This window comes from Schistocerca piceifrons, chromosome 1 (assembly GCF_021461385.2).
Source record: "Schistocerca piceifrons isolate TAMUIC-IGC-003096 chromosome 1, iqSchPice1.1, whole genome shotgun sequence".
In the NCBI taxonomy this organism is placed as follows: Eukaryota; Metazoa; Arthropoda; class Insecta; order Orthoptera; family Acrididae; genus Schistocerca; species Schistocerca piceifrons.
In genome coordinates, this window is record NC_060138.1 from 1233477507 (window position 1) to 1233497415 (window position 19909).

General features: G+C 38.0%; 1 protein-coding gene across 1 annotated transcript in view; it reads right to left on the bottom strand.

The window, feature by feature from the left end:
• LOC124780139 (Down syndrome cell adhesion molecule-like protein Dscam2) overlaps positions 1-19909 on the bottom strand; it is a 513871-nt gene that overhangs the window by 69882 nt on the left and 424080 nt on the right. The window contains exons 27-30 of the mRNA XM_047253759.1: positions 14326-14511; positions 6703-6993; positions 6439-6583; positions 6188-6354 (exon numbers count right to left, since the gene is read on the bottom strand). Of these exons, the coding sequence (XP_047109715.1) occupies positions 6188-6354; positions 6439-6583; positions 6703-6993; positions 14326-14511 (789 nt within the window). The remainder of the gene's footprint in view (positions 1-6187; positions 6355-6438; positions 6584-6702; positions 6994-14325; positions 14512-19909) is intronic.

Genomic DNA, 19909 nt, shown 5'->3' on the forward strand with positions numbered 1-19909 from the left:
GACACAGAAGATTATACAAAACACTAATAAAGTGTGAGCAGAATATGCTCAAAGAATCTGTTCATAGTAATCATAAACCCAAAACCACCATGAGTCAAAGGAATTTCCATGCACCCTTGGGGAAACCAATTTCATGACAACACAAGTAGACAGCCTGTGAATACAACACAATGGAAACAATAGAATGTCACACCCCCATAACAAGGTAAGAAATATCCTTACTGATAAAGGCAAAAAATTAAAATGGTTTCAGGGCCAGACAGCAAATATACAGAACACCTCAAAGAATCCTATCTCATGATGGAAGACTGCTGGATGGAACTATTCAACAATTACAGGAGCACAGGGAAAATACCACAATGGAAAACATCAATGATGAATGGGCTCATACATAGGTGTAGCCCTTGAAAAAACATCTTTCAAATTTTTCTTGGAAATCTTAACCAGCAGGGTTAACACTGAAGTAGATGCCCAAATTCTAGAAAACCAGTTTGGTTTCAGAAAGGGAAGAAGAACCCTTTATGCAGTGAATTGCTTAATAGAGCAAACTCAAGAAACACTAAGACACCCAGGGAAAAAAAAAAATCTTTAGTCTTTATAGACTAAAGTAGGGTCTTTGATACTCTCACCTGAAAACAGCCCATTACTTGGTGGTGCACACCAAATAACAAAGTACAGGGTGTCCTTTTCAAACCTCCCACATTTCAAAGGCCCATGAAAAAAATAAAAAGAAAAGAACTATAGTACATATGATAATGAAATTGCACCATATGCTGCAGCATCTCAAAGAATTTGTAGCCCCATGTTAGACATGCAAACTGTTGTTGCCACAGTGCAGCATGATTGCGTGAATTGAAAATGGCAGCCCCACAGCAGCCAGTAGAGTGATTTGCAGAGACAAAATTGCCGATCACTGTGCACAGAAATTATTGTAGGTTGCATGGATGTGATTCACCTTACGTGAAAGCAATTAAGGAATGGTATCATGAGTTACTGGCAACTGGAAGTGTTCTGAAACATTCAGGCAGTGTATGTTGCAGTGTTTTGGAGGAGGTAGTTGAGAACACCAGACAAGTGTTTCCAAGAAGCCCATGTAATTCAAGTCAGCAGGCATTAGGCAACTTAATGTACCATGAGTAAAACTGCCTAGTATTACAAAAGAAAGTAATTAGAAACATGTGTGTTGCAAAAAAACGAGAATCCTGTCGACCACTGTTAAAAAATTTAAAAGTACTATCTATCCCTTCACTTTACGTATATGAGATGGTGGTGTTCCTATATAGAAATCAACATACACTAGACAATTTCCGTTTTGACGGCAACTACAGCACTCGCCACAGAGATAACTTCAAACTTCCAACACATCATTTAAAACTTTATGCCCAAACGCCAGAGTATATGGGGTTAAAAATTTTCAATAAAATAAAAGGCAGTAATATATTTAAAATGGAGATTGGTTCACTGAAAAGATTGCTCTTTACTCTCCTGGTGGAAAAGTGTTATTATTCTGTCGATGAATTCATTGAGGACAGCTTCACAATCTGAACACAGGGATTGTAATACATTTATTATTTTATGTACATGTGTAGCTGTAACTTAGAAATGTAAAATATAATGTAAACTTTTGTATTTCTCTTAAAAAAAGTGAAAAAAGTTTCTTTTGTAAACCTTGACATGTCTCCTGTACATCAAATCAAATGATTTGAAAATTGTATGTATTGAGATGAATAAACCACATAACATAACATAACATAACATCATGCAGAACACCACCAGCTTCATTTGCAAGCTTATAAACTGCAAATTCTGCAACATTTAATTACAAATGTGCTGACAACAGTTTGCTAAGGATATGCTGCAGCATATTGACATGAATGCTGGCTTCTTGGAAAGATATATTGACATATTGCCAAGTGGAGATCCTATAAATCTGGTGTAACTGTATCTCCACTTGGCAGTAAACCATTCTTCGGTCTTCATGTATGCTGTATTGGCTTAATCAAACAATGGAGGGGAAAAAAAGTTGATGAAATTTATAAGGATCAGTCAAACAAATATGAGACAGATGGAAAAAAGTAAGTAAATTGTTTATTATTTCAAAAGTAATTGCCACAACTGTTGATACATTTATCCCACTGTGAGACAAGGTGGTCAGTGCCTTCATGGAAAAATGTTTCCGGTTGCTTATGAATGTTGCTCGACATATACCTCTTCATCCAATGAATGTCTTTCTTCAGGGCTCAACAAACATGGTAATTGCTTTGAGAGAGATTGAGACTGTGTGGTGGATGTGTAAGGGCTTCTCATGAAACTTCTGCAGCATAGTCGAAATAACCTTGGCAACATGTGAGCTCCCCCCATGCAATTTCCGCATTGACCACATTGTCTCACAGCAGGACAGATGTATTAACAGTTATGGTGATTATTTTTGAAATAATAAATGGTTGATTTACTTTTTCCCACCTGACTTGTTTTAATTTGACTACCCATTATAAATGTGTTCCAACATTATTACAACTTTTTGCTTTGTCCTCAGGATTTTAACCTATATCTGCAGTGAATAGTATTAAAAAAATGCGTAACTTGTATCCTTCCATTCAGTCATAAATTATGGAAAATACTACTGGTGCAGTTGGAAATCAAGTTTTATACATAAAAAACATCACAACAAAAAATGGGAGTCCGTGAAAACCACTGTTTAAGTAGTTGAGCTTTCCTATTCTTCCAGGCATACATATCTTGCAATGTAATGTGTATTCAGAGGGTAATATAATGGACATCTAAAAGCAAACACTGACCACCATCATCATAACATGACCAGGAGATTTAAATACCAAGGAGAATGAGTAGAAACTCATCTACCATAAAACATAGCTATGGGAGCCTGAATAAACAAGATGGAATTAGCGTACAAGTTCACTATGAACACCTACAATAAAGAACTTTCGATCAGTGCAAATTAAGACTTTATTTCTAGCAGTAAGTCTGAAATTTGCAAGAATAGAATTATTTAGGAAGTTAGAACTTGAGGACTGAAGGGTTCTAAAGGGGATAGTGGGAACTCAAAGATCAAGAGACAGTCAATACAGAAAATAAGCAAACCAAGAACTGCACATCCAGATCAAGAGGACTCCAGACACTATCAGGAACAAGAAAATTATGTTATTTGGACACATCATTAAATGGGCCAGTAGAAGATGACACATCACAAATTGAAGTCTCTTGTGTGTGGAAAATCAAAGTACACTGGAGCCAAGAGGTTCAAATATATCTGAGAAAAACTCAAATACAGTAAACAGATATTTATAACAATGCACTTTCAAATAAAAAATTGAGGCTGCCATAGTTATCAGAACAGAATTAACACTATGAAAAAAAGTCAAGAAAAGAAAAGTGAAGCAGGTTGCAAAGTATGAGACTGAAAGAACATTGTGTAAGGATAAAGACTAGAAGAGAAGAAATTGTTCCAAATTGATGTAGTCCTTAGGTGGCCAAAATAAAAAGAAGAAAATAACTCAAGCAAAACAACACTCCTCCTGGTCAGAAAACAGAGCTGTTGGGCTCCGACACCTTAATTTTGCAGAACTAATGATGCATAGCAACTTCTCACAAGAGTTAAAAGACAAATAAGCAGTCTCACATCTGAAATAAAGAAGTTTCTACTGGAAAATTGCTTCTATAGTGTTTGTGAGTATCTGGAACACTGATGGAAGAGGCTCACCTTGCACTGTGACCTTTTTACTGTTTGTAAAGAAGGCCAACAGAGTATCATAATTAATGATAACATTTGTGGTCACTGCCATGTAAATGAGTATTATATGATACTCTAATACATACCCGTTATCGTATTTAAGTGGTATGAAATTATTGTTATTGTGAATATTAATGTGGAGCTGTGTGCATAAAATGTACATAAAGGGTGTAACAAAATGATACTGACAAATTTTATGGGGTTGTAGAGAGTGCCTCAAGGAATGTCTGGAAAAACAATCCAATGATTCCACAGAGTACTAAAACTATAGGGGCCAATATCTACTGCAAATCTATCACTTTGGCAGCAAACAGGAGTTTTATGAGGTGCATTCAAGTTCTAAGGCCTCCGATTTTTTTTCTAATTAACTACTCACCCGAAATCGATGAAACTGGCATTACTTCTCAACGTAATCACCCTGCAGACGTACACATTTTTCACAACGCTGATGCCATGATTCCATGGCAGTGGCGAAGGCTTCTTTAGGAGTCTGTTTTGACCACTGGAAAATCGCTGAGGCAATAGCAGCACGGCTGGTGAATGTGTGGCCACGGAGAGTGTCTTTCATTGTTGGAAAAAGCCAAAAGTCACTAGGAGCCAGGTCAGGTGAGTAGGGAGCATGAGGAATCACTTCAAAGTTGTTATCATGAAGAAACTGTTGCGTAACGTTAGCTCGATGTGTGGGTGCGTTGTCTTGGTGAAACAGCACACACTCAGCCCTTCCCGGACGTTTTTGTTGCAGTGCAGGAAGGAATTTGTTCTTCAAAACATTTTCTTAGGATGCACCTGTTACTGTAGTGCACTTTGGAACGCAATGGGTAAGGATTATGCCCTCGCTGTCCCAGAACATGGACATCATCATTTTTTCAGCACTGGCGGTTACCCGAAATTTTTTTGGTGGTGGTGAATCTGTGTGCTTCCATTGAGCTGACTGGCGCTTTGTTTCTGGATTGAAAAATGGCATCCACGTCTCATCCATTGTCACAACCGACGAAAAGAAAGTCCCATTCATGCTGTCGTTGCGCGTCAACATTGTTGGCAACATGCCACACAGGCAGCCATGTTGTCGTCCGTCAGCATTCGTGGCACCCACCTGGATGACACTTTTCGCATTTTCAGGTCGTCATGCAGCATCTCGAAATTTTTTTGGTGGTGGTGAATCTGTGTGCTTCCATTGAGCTGACTGGCGCTTTGTTTCTGGATTGAAAAATGGCATCCACGTCTCATCCGTTGTCACAACCGACGAAAAGAAAGTCCCATTCATGCTGTCGTTGCGCGTCAACATTGTTGGCAACATGCCACACGGGCAGCCATGTGGTCGTCCGTCAGCATTCGTGGCACCCACTTGGATGACACTTTTCGCATTTTCAGGTCGTCATGCAGCATCTCTCCACTTTCTCGATCATGTCGTCAGACCGGCTTGTGTGAGCCCGAGGTTGTTTCGGTTTGTTGTCACACGATGTTCTGCCTTCATTCAACTGTCGCACCCACGAACGCACTTTCGACACATCCATAACTCCATCACCACATGTCTCCTTCAACTGTCGATGAATTTCAATTGGTTTCACACAACGCAAATTCAGAAAACGAATGATTGCACGCTGTTCAAGTAAGGAAAACGTCGCCATTTTAAGTATTTAAAACAGTTCTCATTCTCGCCGCTGGCGGTAAAATTCCATCTGCCATACGGTGCTGCCATCTCTGGGACGTATTGACAATGAATGCGGCCTCATTTTAAAACAATGCGCATGTTTCTATCTCTTTCCAGTCCGGAGAAAAAAAATCGGAGGCCTTAGAACTTGAATGCACCTCGTATACACTGATTCACTGCAAGCAAAATTTATTGTTATGGCCCTGATGTCATTCAGAACATTAAGTGTCATCAAATATGTCCCTGCTTATAGGAGCAACACTTTATCAACCATTCAGTGCAGTAGCACTGTAAAATCTCTCACTTACTGCCGAAGGGGTGTCCTAGAGACTGACATTAGTCCCAATAAATTTGATGCTCTGTAGCATTGTTGGGTGGCATTTTCCAACATATGTTCATCTCCTCTAGTTATTTCTCAAGAAACACTCCACAGCCACTCAATGTTTGCCAGTATTGTTTTGTAACATCCTGTATATTATCCCCAGATCTGTAGACAAGTAGGTGATATAATTTTTCTCACAATATTTTAACAGATTTCTTAGTTACCATTCTCAGCACTGAGTCGAGCAGAGATCTGTGTTGCTTACTGTTTCAACTCCAGTCAAGCTATGAGCTAGATAGACTGTACTTGTGGCATGTGGCCTTTCCGTTCACTGTCTTTTTTAGGAGTCCAAACAGTAAGCAACCAATCTTCTTGACTCACATGAGTAAGGCACCTATGGAAGTTGATGAAATATTATGAGAAAGCCAAAGTGTAATCTCAAGAATTTGATCCACAAACTTACCAGAAGATTTTTCTGTGGCTTTGTGGTGCCCATCAGATTTGGTTGGTGATGATGAATATATTTGTTGAAAATTCTTCTTATTGTCCATTTCAGCAGCTTCCTTGCTAATGCTTAAGCTCTCAGGTACACCTAGGCTATTTTTCCGTTCTGCACTTTGCAGACAGTGTCTGGAAAGATGAAATGAGAAAGCTCTGCCTTTACAGAAACATGGAGAATGTATCTGCTGATTAACAATACATCCAGTAACTTACTTTCTGTGTATGGCCACATAGAAAAATATCCCTGCAGACAGCATGAGGATACTTGAGCAGACAATAGGTACCATTAAATAAACATCCTCATAGAAGTGTAAGGTATTTTTCAGATTTTGTCTCTCACTCACTGGAGCAACTGTTGCTATTAAAGTGATCAGAAATGCTAGTTTATATTTTCATGAAGATACACTGTAAAATTTATATCCTAGATCATATAAAAAAGTGCAATGCCTGAGGTTAAATGAAAGATGTGTCACTTACCTCCCAAAACTGTTGTTGTGGCACTTGTGAAATGTGCTGTTGTTGACCCAGCACTATTGTGAGCTGTAATTCGGAGCTCATACCAAGTGGCTGGCTGAAGATCTCTTATTAAGAAGTTTCTTGAAGGTGCACTATTGTTGATCAAAATCCATTTGGCATTGCTTTTCAAAATTCGATATTCAACAACGAAGTACAATATTGGGCATCCACCATCTGGCCAAGTTTGCAGATGTAAGGAGAGAGAAGTAGCATTTGATGTGACCATGCTTTTGTAGTTTGGGATCTTTGGTCCTGTAAAGAAGTTTCAATGATTTTCATTAGCTCTGCATTATTTGGTTGCTCATAATATAATAGAAATTTCATCCTTTTCATAAAATTATTAACAGAAATTAGAATGAATTAAATTTTTCTTGGTTGTTAAGAGACCTCAGCACAATAAAATCTGACTATGCTGCTTAACACTATTTGCAGTTACACTACTTACATTTAACCTAGTAAATTAGGCGGAAAGTTGATATTTGAATAATAGCTGTTGCTTCATAAGTTGTATTAAATATCTTCTGTTTATTTCATGTTGGAAGCTTCCATTTGCATGAATTCATTGATATTTTTCCAAGAAAGGCAAGCCAGAGGCATATTTACAACACACTACTGTGTGTCACACATCTTTACAATGAACATTTTTATTTGTCATGTACTTAACAGTCGTTTTTCAGTCCCAGATTTTAGATAATCAGGTAAGTTGTAGAAAGAGTAGTTACTGAGGTCTTTTCCTTTTAATTGGAAGTAATTTGTAATTTCTTTGTTTTATATGGCATGGAATGTTGTTGGAAAAAATTTGCATCAGAGTGCATAACTCAACTCTGAATCCAAGACAAAGATTTTTTTGTCTTGTACTGTAATTGTGAAAAATACAGTTCAGCTAAAACTCATTATTTGTTAAGCAGTAAATACCATTATGTAGTAAATGCACTTCACATTGAGTACAAGAATTATAAGATCTTTAAGGGTGTGTTTGCAAGATATGCAGTTGGGTGGCTTTTATCTGGTACTTTTTAATTTTTTACAATTTTTCTTTGTCTACCCTTCAGTAAAAAAAATGAGCTGTGTGGAATTTGGGCTCAGTAGGACAAGGGTAACAGGTGCTCCTGTGTCTTCAAAACTGGAAAATTCATAACGATTAAACTATCAATGTTGCAAAATATTATTTCTGCATGACAAATTCATCTAATAATAAATACAGGCAGTTTTGTTTACTTTAGTCTCCTTAATGGAATGCATTCTCATGTCACACATTGCATAGGTTGTGTGATGTGACATGTGAATGACCACAGACAGGTAGAGAGAGAGAGAGAGAGAGAGAGAGAGAGAGAGAGAGAGAGCACACTGAGCAGAACCATTCATTTTAAGACCCAACACTGACCACCCCAGCAGTCTTCCACTTTTGAGGGAAGGCAACAGTTGTAGCAAGGACAATGTCTTCATTTGTCAGTTTGTTTATGGAAGAAAATGTATTTACTCTGGTATTACTCCCATATAATAACTGAAAGCAAACTGTCATCTGTCAAATAAACATTAAAGGTTTTCACCTACAATCTGCGGTTCTGTAAATTAACTGTGCATCAAAGTTGCGTACTATCTGTACAGGAAGTGATGATTTATGGCAAATTGGCATAAATTCTGACAGAAGCTGAGAAACGTTGTACCAAAATTAGAAGTTTCATGTGAACAGTGTTGGCAACTACAAAAACAAACTGGAAGGTCATTGGACAATAATAAGCCAAAAGAAACAAATTTTGCTAAAATCTCAATGACATTTTTGATCAATAACAGTCTAAAGGACTAACAGATACTTGAGAAAGACAGAGGAGCCTCTAAGAAAGTATAGACAGTTGGAAGTGGTGAGAGCAAAGCGAACATGAAATTCATCAATTCACTAAATCAGTTATTTATGCATTTATCACATGACTGTTATAAATGAATACACTTGAAAGTAAAAGAAGAGAAAACTCTCAACTCATTAAATGTTGTTAATTTCTTTTGTATTTCAGTTGTCTGACTTACATTCATTCAAAGCTTTCTTACCATTTTCTCTGACTGAATTGCCACATTGCTGGCTTGATGCCACTAATGGTGAATTGGAGTTACTTGATTTTGAGATGTTGTTGTTGTTGTGGTCTTCAGTCCTGAGACTGGTTTGATGCAGCTCTCCATGCTACTCTATCCTGTGCAAGCTTTTTCATCTCCCAGTACCTACTGCAACCTACATCCTTCTGAATCTGCTTAGTGTATTCATCTCTTGGTCTCCCTCTACGATTTTTACCCTCCACGCTGCCCTCCAATACTAAATTGGTGGTCCCTTGATGCCTCAGAACATGTCCTACCAACCGATCCCTTCTTCTGGTCAAGTTGTGCCACAAACTTCTCCTCTCCCCAATCCTATTCAATACTTCCTCATTAGTTATGTGATCTACCCATCTAATCTTCAGCATTCTTCTGTAGCACCACATTTCGAAAGCTTCTATTCTCTTCTTGTCCAAACTATTTATCGTCCATGTTTCACTTCCATACATGGCTACACTCCATACGAATACTTTCAGAAATGACTTCCTGACACTTAAATCAATACTGGATGTTAACAAATTTCTCTTCTTCAGAAACGCTTTCCTTGCCATTGCCAGTCTACATTTTATATCCTCTCTACTTCGACCATCATCAGTTATTTTGCTCCCCAAATAGCAAAACTCCTTTACTACTTTAAGTGCCTCATTTCCTAATCTAATTCCCTCAGCATCACCCGACTTAATTCGACTACATTCAATTATCCTTGTTTTGCTTTTGTTGATGTTCATCTTATATCCTCCTTTCAAGACACTGTCCATTCCATTCAACTGCTCTTCCAAGTCCTTTGCTGTCTCTGACAGAATTACAATGTCATCGGCGAACCTCAAAGTTTTTATTTCTTCTCCATGAATTTTAATACCTACTCCGAATTTTTCTTTTGTTTCCTTTACTGCTTGCTCAATATACAGATTGAACAACATCGGGGAGAGGCTACAACCCTGTCTTACTCCCTTCCCAACCACTGCTTCCCTTTCATGTCCCTCGACTCTTATAACTGCCATCTGGTTTCTGTACAAATTGTAAACAGCCTTTCGCTCCCTGTATTTTACCCCTGCCACCTTTAGAATTTGAAAGAGAGTATTCCAGGTTACATTGTCAAAAGCTTTCTCTAAGTCTACAAATGCTAGAAACGTAGGTTTGCCTTTCCTTAATCTGTCTTCTAAGATAAGTCGTAAGGTCAGTATTGCCTCACGTGTTCCAGTGTTTCTACGGAATCGAAACTGATCTTCCCCGAGGTTGGCTTCTACTAGTTTTTCCATTCGTCTGTAAAGAATTCATGTTAGTATTTTGCAGCTGTGACTTATTAAGCTGATAGTTCGGTAATTTTCACATCTGTCAACACCTGCTTTCTTTGGGATTGGAATTATTATATTCTTCTTGAAGTCTGAGGGTATTTCGCCTGTTTCATACATCTTGCTCACCAGATGGTATAGTTTTGTCAGGACTGGCTCTCCCACGGCCGTCAGTAGTTCCAATGGAATATTGTCTACTCCGGGGGCCTTGTTTCGACTCAGGTCTTTCAGTGCTCTGTCAAACTCTTCACGCAGTATCATATCTCCCATTTCATCTTCATCTACATCCTCTTCCATTTCCATAATATTGTCCTCAAGTACATCGCCCTTGTATAGACCCTCTATATACTCCTTCCACCTTTCTGCTTTCCCTTCTTTGCTTAGAACTGGGTTTCCATCTGAGCTCTTGATATTCATACAAGTGGTTCTCTTATCTCCAAAGGTCTCTTTAATTTTCCTGTAGGCGGTATCTATCTTACCCCTAGTGAGATAGGCCTCTACATCCTTACATTTGTACTCTAGCCATCCTTGCTTAGCCATTTTGCACTTCCTGTCAATCTCATTTTTGAGACGTTTGTATTCCTTTTTGCCTGTTTCACTTACTGCATTTTTATATTTTCTCCTTTCATCAATTAAATTCAATATTTCTTCTGTTACCCAAGGATTTCTACTAGCCCTCGTCTTTTTACCTACTTGATCCTCTGCTGCCTTCACTACTTCATCCCTCAAAGCTACCCATTCTTCTTCTACTGTATTTACTTCCCCCATTCCTGTCAATTGCTCCCTTATGCTCTCCCTGAATCTCTGTACAACCTCTGGTTCTTTTAGTTTATCCAGGTCCCATCTCCTTAAATTCCCACCTTTTTGCAGTTTCTTCAGTTTTAATCTACAGGTCATAACCAATAGATTGTGGTCAGAGTCCACATCTGCTCCTGGAAATGTCTTACAATTTAAAATTTTGAGATAGTGTCAGGAATATCAAATGAAAATACTGGCTCAAAACTTCCATCACCACAAGTGAAAAAGGAGAGGAGGAAGTCAAGCAGTGATGACTCTCAAATATATTTATTTGTTCCAGGGGCTATCCTTTGCACAAGTTGGATGACAAAAGCCATTTATTAGTAGAAAAAATTTGTGTCCTGTGCTAAATTTGAGTGATCACCTCGAAAAGGAAGCAATTTGTACCTTCCTTCTCAGTGTGTATGTCAAAGCGTGGTTCTCAGCCCCTGCTGCAGTCGAAGCACTTTACACAGAGTTCACCACTCTCTTGAAATTTTATAAATATCAGATTGTTGATTGTGATATATCTCTTGTGACTCTACACAAACAACAAGATTATTTATGGTTAGGCCTAGCTACCTTTTGAATTTGTCACCTTGTATTTTTTTATCCTAATTTGGCTTGTGATTCAAAACTGTTAATGGTAAAAGCACTGAATCATAAGACGGAACCACTAGCTGGAAATATGAAAAGGGTTTAAGTAGGAATCATCAATAATGGGATTGAACAGTTAGTTGAATAACACAAGACTATTTTGTATTAGATTGGACTTAAGTGATAAGTTTCTTAACACAGATAATAATACTCGCTCATACACAAGATTATATGTCACTTGATCTGTTATTTTACAAAAAGTTCATTGTTATCATGTTACTATAGATTTTTTTAAGGCAATCAGACTGAAGGTATATATTCTTCCCCAAAATGTACCATAGTCACTACCCAAAATAAGGCAGATTGTAAAGTATTTCTGCTAGGTAACAGGTCACACTAAACTGTACTTACAAATTATAGCAAGACAAAATTATGGTCACCAGTGAATTTCAGACATACTTTTTAAAGAGTAAAGAAACTGCAATAATTGAACCCAAAATTTCACTAATTAACTGTCTGCATTAACTATTTCACTGCACTATTGATCCAAATTTTACATATAATATTAATGATATTCGAACATTGAACATGAATTCTGTCTTAGAAACTGGAAAACTAAGACAACAATTTCTATTTTGGTATTAAAGCAAACACAGTTCACAGATAACAACACTATGGAATTCTAGAACTATCCCAGCTTTTAAGGAAGAGTAGGAAATAGTTACAACTGAGGTATTCCATGTCTAGGAATGGCATTTCCCATCAACTGTAATGTGATGGACTCTACTACAAATTTTTATTATCCATCAGAATGACTGTCCCTTCTAACATGCAGTATGGAAAAAAAATTAAATGCTGATTACTGCCATGCTCCTATAAATGAAGACGATAGCAAGAACTCAGAAGTGGAATATTTTTTGGAAACCTTAGATAATGCACTGCCCTTGTCTGGCAAGAGTGCCTGCTGTGGGAAATCTGACAATATCACAGACCAGTCACAGGAACTTCTGTAGCAGGCAAATATGAGGTCGACTAGCAGCAGATCCACTCTCAGTTGCTATTATCTGACTTGCCTCAAAAAGTGAATTATGACCATCACTGCTTCTTACCTGGACTGGTATAGCCTTGTATTGGATAGTTAGCACATGGATGAGCATGTGGTTTCCACCACTGCGTAACTTAAGTTATGCCTGAGATGCTGAAGTTGGCAGTCATGCGTGCCTGAGGTGAGCCTGCTTATGTGTGTGAATAGTATGTGCCTCTCTTTACGGATGAAGGCTGTGGCCAAAAGGTTTATGTAAGTGTCTTGTAATTGTGCCTGTCTGCAACCTATCATGCCTTCTTTACGGTAAGTAGCAAACTATCTTTTCCTACATTGCTAACATTATTAATATGAGGGTAATCCCAAAAGTAAGCTCCTACTTTTTTATAAGTACATAGATCTGTTTATTTCTACAATGATTTACATCATTTTACAGCTTCAACATTTAGCTGTTTTTCAACATAATCACCATTCCTGTTGATGCATTTTTGTAGGCGCTGTGGCAGTTTTTGTATGCCCATGTCATACCAGCTCACCGCCATGCTATTCAGAAAGTTATGAACCTCTTCTTTCACCTTGTCGTCAGAGCTGAATTACTTTCCGGCCAAATGTTCTTTTAATCTAGGGAACAGGTGATAGTCAGTGGGCACCAAGTCAGGACTATAGAGTGGGTGGGTGATTATGTTCCACTGAAACTGTTGCAGGAGAGCAACGGTTTGCCGAGCAATGTGTGGGCGAGCGTTGTCATGGAGAATGTGTATGCCCTTTCTCAATATTCCGCTTCTCTGGTTCTGAATTGTCCGTTTGAGTTTTTTCAGAGTCTCACAGTACCTGTCAGCATTAATTGTGGTCCCAGTGATTCAGCTCCGACAACGAGGTGAAAGAAGAGGTTCATAACTTGTTGAACAGCATGGCGGTGAGCTGATATGACATGGGCATACAAAAACTGCCACAGTGTCTACAAAAATGTATCAACAGAGATGGTGATTATGTGGAAAAATAGCTAAATGTTCAAGCTGTAAACTGATGTAAACCATTGTAGAAGTAAACAGGTCTATGTACTTATAAAAAAAAGGAGACCTTACTTTTGGGATTACCCTCGTAGACGGAGTACAAAACTGCCACACTTAAAAATCTGCTAACTCTGTTCAGTACAAAATATAGGCAAAAGCATCCAGTTAGCAAATTCTGGGACACGATGGATAACAACATGAAACTGTGAAGTATGACATATCACTATCATGGCTGGGTGTAAACATGAACAAAAAAAAAAAGGAAAAATGTAAAAATGTTGCAGACAGAACAAAGTAAACAGCACAAACAACAAGTCCTATATAATTCTGGACCATGTATGAGGCCAGAAGCAAACAGTTTCTTTAACAGCTAACAGATCTGGTAAGGTCCCAACACAGGTATTTGGTCTCACAAGAAAGACACATTGAACTATTCTACATCACTGGCAGATTCCCTCCACACACAGTATGTTTGTCTTTCAGGGTGGACTTTCAAGACCACTCTGACTGACCTAAGAAACAAGCACTCTCAAGGAGTACAGATAAAGCTCAGGAAATGATAGCTACCATCTGGTCTAAGAGGTATAAAATTCTGAAATGTATTTTGTACAAAAAAAGTTATGAAAATCTGTCTGAAGTAATTATCTTACAACAAATGTAACCAAAGTTTTATTAGTTATATCTTATAAAATTTGTTTGATTAAAGGATGGTAAATCATACAATTCACAAAGAATTATTCACTAAACAGTAAAATGAATGGTACCATGAACAACTTACTGGTGCCTTTGGTTATAACAGTGACTGTAGGACTTGGATGACTACTTCCCACATTATTATGTGCTGTGATGTAAGCCTGGTATGTGCCACCACAACGCAAGTTTTTCAGAATGTGAGAGGTCCTTTCAGCTTCCAAGAGTACTTCTTCCCAACTTCCATGCTCATGTTTGTAGTTCAGCACATAGCCTGGAAGCATGCAGTGACATTTAGTTTTACGACACATCTACCAATTCTATTAAAAACAGACAGTAAACACCAAGTAATGACAGAGTATACTTCCTCAGACAGACTTAAGAATTTACTAAAAGAATCATCAATTTTAAGTAATGTATCTAACATTGTCATTGAATTCTTGGCATGGACACAAACCAATTGCTTTTGGACAAATCTTTTATGCAGGGGGCATTGTTCCACTATACAAAGTTGGCAGTAATGATTATGCAGTTTACCACAAGAGGCAGCCATAAGCGACTACTTCCTCCAACTGCTGAGAGCCTGAGGCACATGACCCTTAGATTGGTGCAACTACTACCACACACCATGTCAACGGGAGGCCACCACTAGCAGTCTTCAGCACTCAGGATACAACAATAAGAATATGGAAATGAGAGGCAGTAGATGTATGGGATTGGGATGCAACACTAGCCACTGGAGCTGGTGAAAGGGAGGGGATCCAGGACAGAGGAAAGGGAGATGAAGGTAGAGGGTGTGGAGTCAGTGGGCTAGCGGAAATTGAGGCCAGGAGAATTACGGCAGTGAAGGATGTTTTTCAAGGATAACTCTCATTTACGTAGTTCAGAAAAGCTGGTGGTAGGTGCTGGAGGGGGGGAGGGGCTGGGGGAGAATTCAGAAGCAACCACTGAACATGAGCATGTTATGCTTCTGAGTATATTCTGCCACTGGTGGTCACTCTGCTGTTGGCCACAGTTTGCTTGTGGCCATTCATTCTGATGGATGGCTGGTTAGTAGTCATGCACACATAAAATGCTGTACAGAAATTGCAGCAGAGATGTTATACGACATTGCTACTTTTACAGGTAGCCCTGCCTCTGATGGGATGCTATTATATAAACACTGTTTGGCCTTCTACATCAGCATGACCACCACCAAATTATCAATTAGGATGAATGGGCATAGGCAGAGGGTGTATACTGGCAACTCACAATATCCTGTTGCAGAGAATGCTCTACAACATGACATTTGTGACCTCGGCACCTGTTTTACCACATGTGCCATCTGGATGCTTCCCCCAGACACCAGTTTCTAAGAATTCTGCAGGTAGGAACTAGCACTACAACATGTCCTTCATTCTCACCACCCACCTGGCCTTAATTTACATTAATCTGTCTCAGCATTTCTTCACTATAACTACTCTTTGCTTCACTCCGTTTTAGTTTTCTACATCTTTCATTGTCTTTCCCATCTATTTTTCACCCCCCTCCCTACCTCTGTTGCATACAATGACTTAGCTTTTCACTCTTATTAACTCGTGCACAATGTTTTACTAATCTCTGTCTTGCATATTAACCTGTCTTCCACTTTTAAGCTCTGAGGTTTTCAAATCTCATCTGATGCAGTCCCCAACAATCAGTCTTTCCTTCTCATCCCATACGGTATGTCTCTCCCGACCTGCGGTTCTGGGTGACTTTCCCGAAATCTACCCCTTTTCCTAGAGCTCTCCAGTCCTTTTCCTTCAGCCTTCTTTCTGCGCCTTCAACCCTTCTGTCCGAAGGAGCCACTGACTCCGAAAGCTCGCCGGTTACAACAGTCTTTTATGTGTGTGTTCTACCACCACCTAATGTGGACAATAGATGGGATTAGGAAGGATGTGGGAGATGTAATAATTGATTCTCCAATGCAAATTCCCCCATCTAATTTTGGCAGTTTTATCTAACTGAACAAGTTTGTGGAAAATAAACTAACTGTATTTCCATAGCTTCTAAGTCTGTCACAAATGTTAGGCACAAAACTCTGCCTTAGACCACAGCTCAATGAAAATGATATCGGAAGGATGTAAATACCGGCTACCTGCACATCATCTTCCAAGAAATAATGTTACATAATATTTTATTTGCAGCATTCATGCACCCTATCTTTAAGTATTTCGAAAATGAGGCCATATTTAATAAGCTCCATGACTGATTGAGATGTGGAAATATAAAATTTGATAAATAATGTACAGTTACAGAGCAACTTCACTTTGGATGTTTAAAATTATAACAAGTGAAAAAAAGAAGAAAAATAAAACCACACACACACACACACACACACACACACACACACACACACACACACACACACACACACAGTCACCTCAGCCCAACTCAGTTGGACATGATTAGTACACTCTTGGTCACTCACACACAAGTAATACACAAAGCCTTAACTGTAAAATAGTCTGTTTTATATAAAATGTACAGGTAGAGGACCCTTTTTTCATGAAGTTTGTGTTCAATTGATACATGATCATTACATGGTACAATAGTTAAAGGGCAACCCTGTTCAGGCAGCATATTTTCAAAAGTAAGCTATCTTGATGACAAATGGTGTTAATTAATGAAACTCATACAGACCTCTATTTACAAAACTGGTACAGTAACTTCACAACACATTTACTTATAAAATTTTTGAATGAAAACAGAAACTTGTTAAAATGGAATATCATTCATTCAGAGGAACAGTTTTCATATTGCAGGTATGTCCTTTAGTACTGTTAATATGAGTATGAAGTGATGGATGCAGTGAATAACTTTATTGAAATGATATGCAAATCGCTAGATCAGAGGAGTAAAGTTGCAGGAATCCTCTGTGATATCATGAAAGTATTTGACTCCGTGAATCATGACTTGCTTATCTACAAATCAGACAAATATGGGATTAAGACTCACACAACACGTACACAATAAAAAACAAAGGGTAACTTATCACCTCAGATGCAGTGAATTATTGTTGTAAATGGAGTGTGCCTGAAGGACCAATCCTGTTCCTGTTCTATGTAAATGATGTACCCATAAATATAAATTCCCCATCAGTTTTAATTGAATATGATGATGCAGAAAAAATTCCGAGCTCCATCATAAGCTCACTGAATACCTTAGAAAACTGGTTCCAGTTAAATGGGTTGAAACTGAACATTGCAAAAACCTATATCGTACATTTCAAAACCAAACATTCAAAATGTATGGGACTTAAAATACATTGTTATAAATACATTGTTAAGGATATGGCACATGTACATGAAACTGAACAGAAGGAAAATCAACTTTCTCATTTATGTATTGATCAAAAGTTTTAGGATACCATGTTTCATTATGGTGATGTAAATGCTAATCATAAAGCAGAATTTGAGATTAGTGAGAATTTTGATGTAGTATGTGAGGGAATAGGATGTAGTTGTAGGTAAACAGCTAGAATTCTCTCAGATACAGATTTATTAGCACTTCGCTTCTACACAGATACAAGTCCAGAGGCTAACTGCCATTAGCGGCTATCATCCTCCCAAAGCCCACTCCTCAAAGATAGCACACTTATACACTGAACAAATATCGATATTTATGGCGCTCTACGCCACATATGTACTAATGATTTCTTCTGTTGGATTGACAAATGTATTATTGATGTATGTTAATCAGGTGATGACTGTATTGGATGTGAACTAGGTGGTATTTTTGATGTAGATGTGAATGAGGGCTGTGGAGTAACTGATGTAGTTAAGTCTGAGACTGGTGGCTTATTGCAAATGAATGTAGGTGAGGTAAGTGATTTTGATGGAGATGAGACTTGTATTGTCAGTGATGTTGTTGATGAAGTAATTTTAGAGGAATATGATGATGATGAGGATGATGATGATGAGTATCAGGTATTTGTGGAGTTCAAGAATAATGAAGTTTCAGGGTTATTTGTAAATGATGCTGACAATACAGGTAAGGTAAGTGTGTATGTGATGATGTAAGTGAGGGTCAAGGAATACCAGTCCAGTCAAAACAGTTTTTCATTACTGTCATGCAAGGTTAAGATCCAAACAGTAAAGGTGAGGTATCTTGAGCCTGCAAAATAAAGGTGAAAACGTTTTGAACTTTGTTTGTTACCAGATTGATGATAACATAGATAAATGTGCATTCTGGAATAAGTTAGCTGTGGTTAGCTAGAATTTGTATCCCAACTGGTGGAATGAAGTGAAAGAGGATCTAAGCAGTAAGTGTAATTTTGACAGTAATGTGTTTTGTGTTTCTCCTGTAACAAGTGATGTTGGTTATGCCATGGAATCTATTCATTGTGTTAATGTTATGATACCTGTAAAGTTGATAAAGCCTTGTGAAGACAGTATGAATGCAGCATTTGATGAAATTGAAAGTGATCTTTTGCATGAAGTGTCTGACAACAGAGAAGATGATTTAGGTTTTGGGTGTCCTCACATTAAAAGTAAGACTGATCAGTTGGATGGTAACTGTTTGACTGATACAGGTAGCCCAATTTGTGGCATATCTCAACAATTTAGAGACAAGATCAAGTGTGTTAAGAATTTTGTGGAAATGCCCATTGTAGGTGTAAAGATAAAAGGAGCTACAGGTTAGCAAAGCAAATTGGTAAAATCTTGGGTATTTTTAACTTTTAGTATAGAAGACAAGACCTTTAAACATGGATGCTTAGTGATCCCTAATCTGTAAGAAAATATAATTGTCAGTATGGATTGGATAGTGGAAGTTGAGGTTTGTTTTCGATGGAGCGCTAAAGAATTGCTTATTTTGGAACCTAAAGATAATACTTACGTGAAAACTAATTTCTGTGTTTTAAACTTTGGGAAAAGTTGTAACTATTTGCAAAACATTGGGAATGAAGGTGAGTACCACATGTTTGATGATGATATAAATTTTGATGAGACTGAGGGTCAGGGTTTTGAAAGTGTAGTACATTCTAAAGTGACAGAAGCTACAAGCTAATCACCCACAAAAGGAACATCTTAGGATTTTGTTACTGGAGTTTATAAATGTATTCAGTGAAAGACCAGGGAAAGTGAAAGGCTATCAGTGCATTCTTTACATTAGAGATCGACAACCTTTCTTTCTCAAGCCATATAATATACCGTTTTCAAAAAGGAAAGATGTTGAGAAAGAAATTCAGAAAAAGGAAACATGAGAGTAATTGAGGGAAGTAGGAGTGCTTGAAATAAGCCTTTGGTTGTGGTAAGTAAGAGAAATGGTAGATTGAGAATTGTTTTGGACTCTAGGCATCTTAATAAGTTCCTTATCAGAAAGAATGACCATCCTGAGAACACGGACAAGCTATTACCCAAATCTGATTACGTAAAATTCATGAGTAGTTTGGACTTGACCTCTGGATTCCACCAGATTCCACTTGAAACTAATCCTAGAAAGTGTACTGCATTTTGTATGGAGCTAAGTGTTTTCAATATTGTGTGATGCCATTTGGGCTAAATGTATCTACGTGTGAATTCGTAAGAGCTCTCGATTCTGTCTTGGGAAGTGAAGTGAGTTCAAAATCAATTGAGTATGTTGATGACATTTTGGTCGCTGAAAAGATCGGGAACAACATTTGGATCTGTTGAGACATGTGTGTTTTCAAA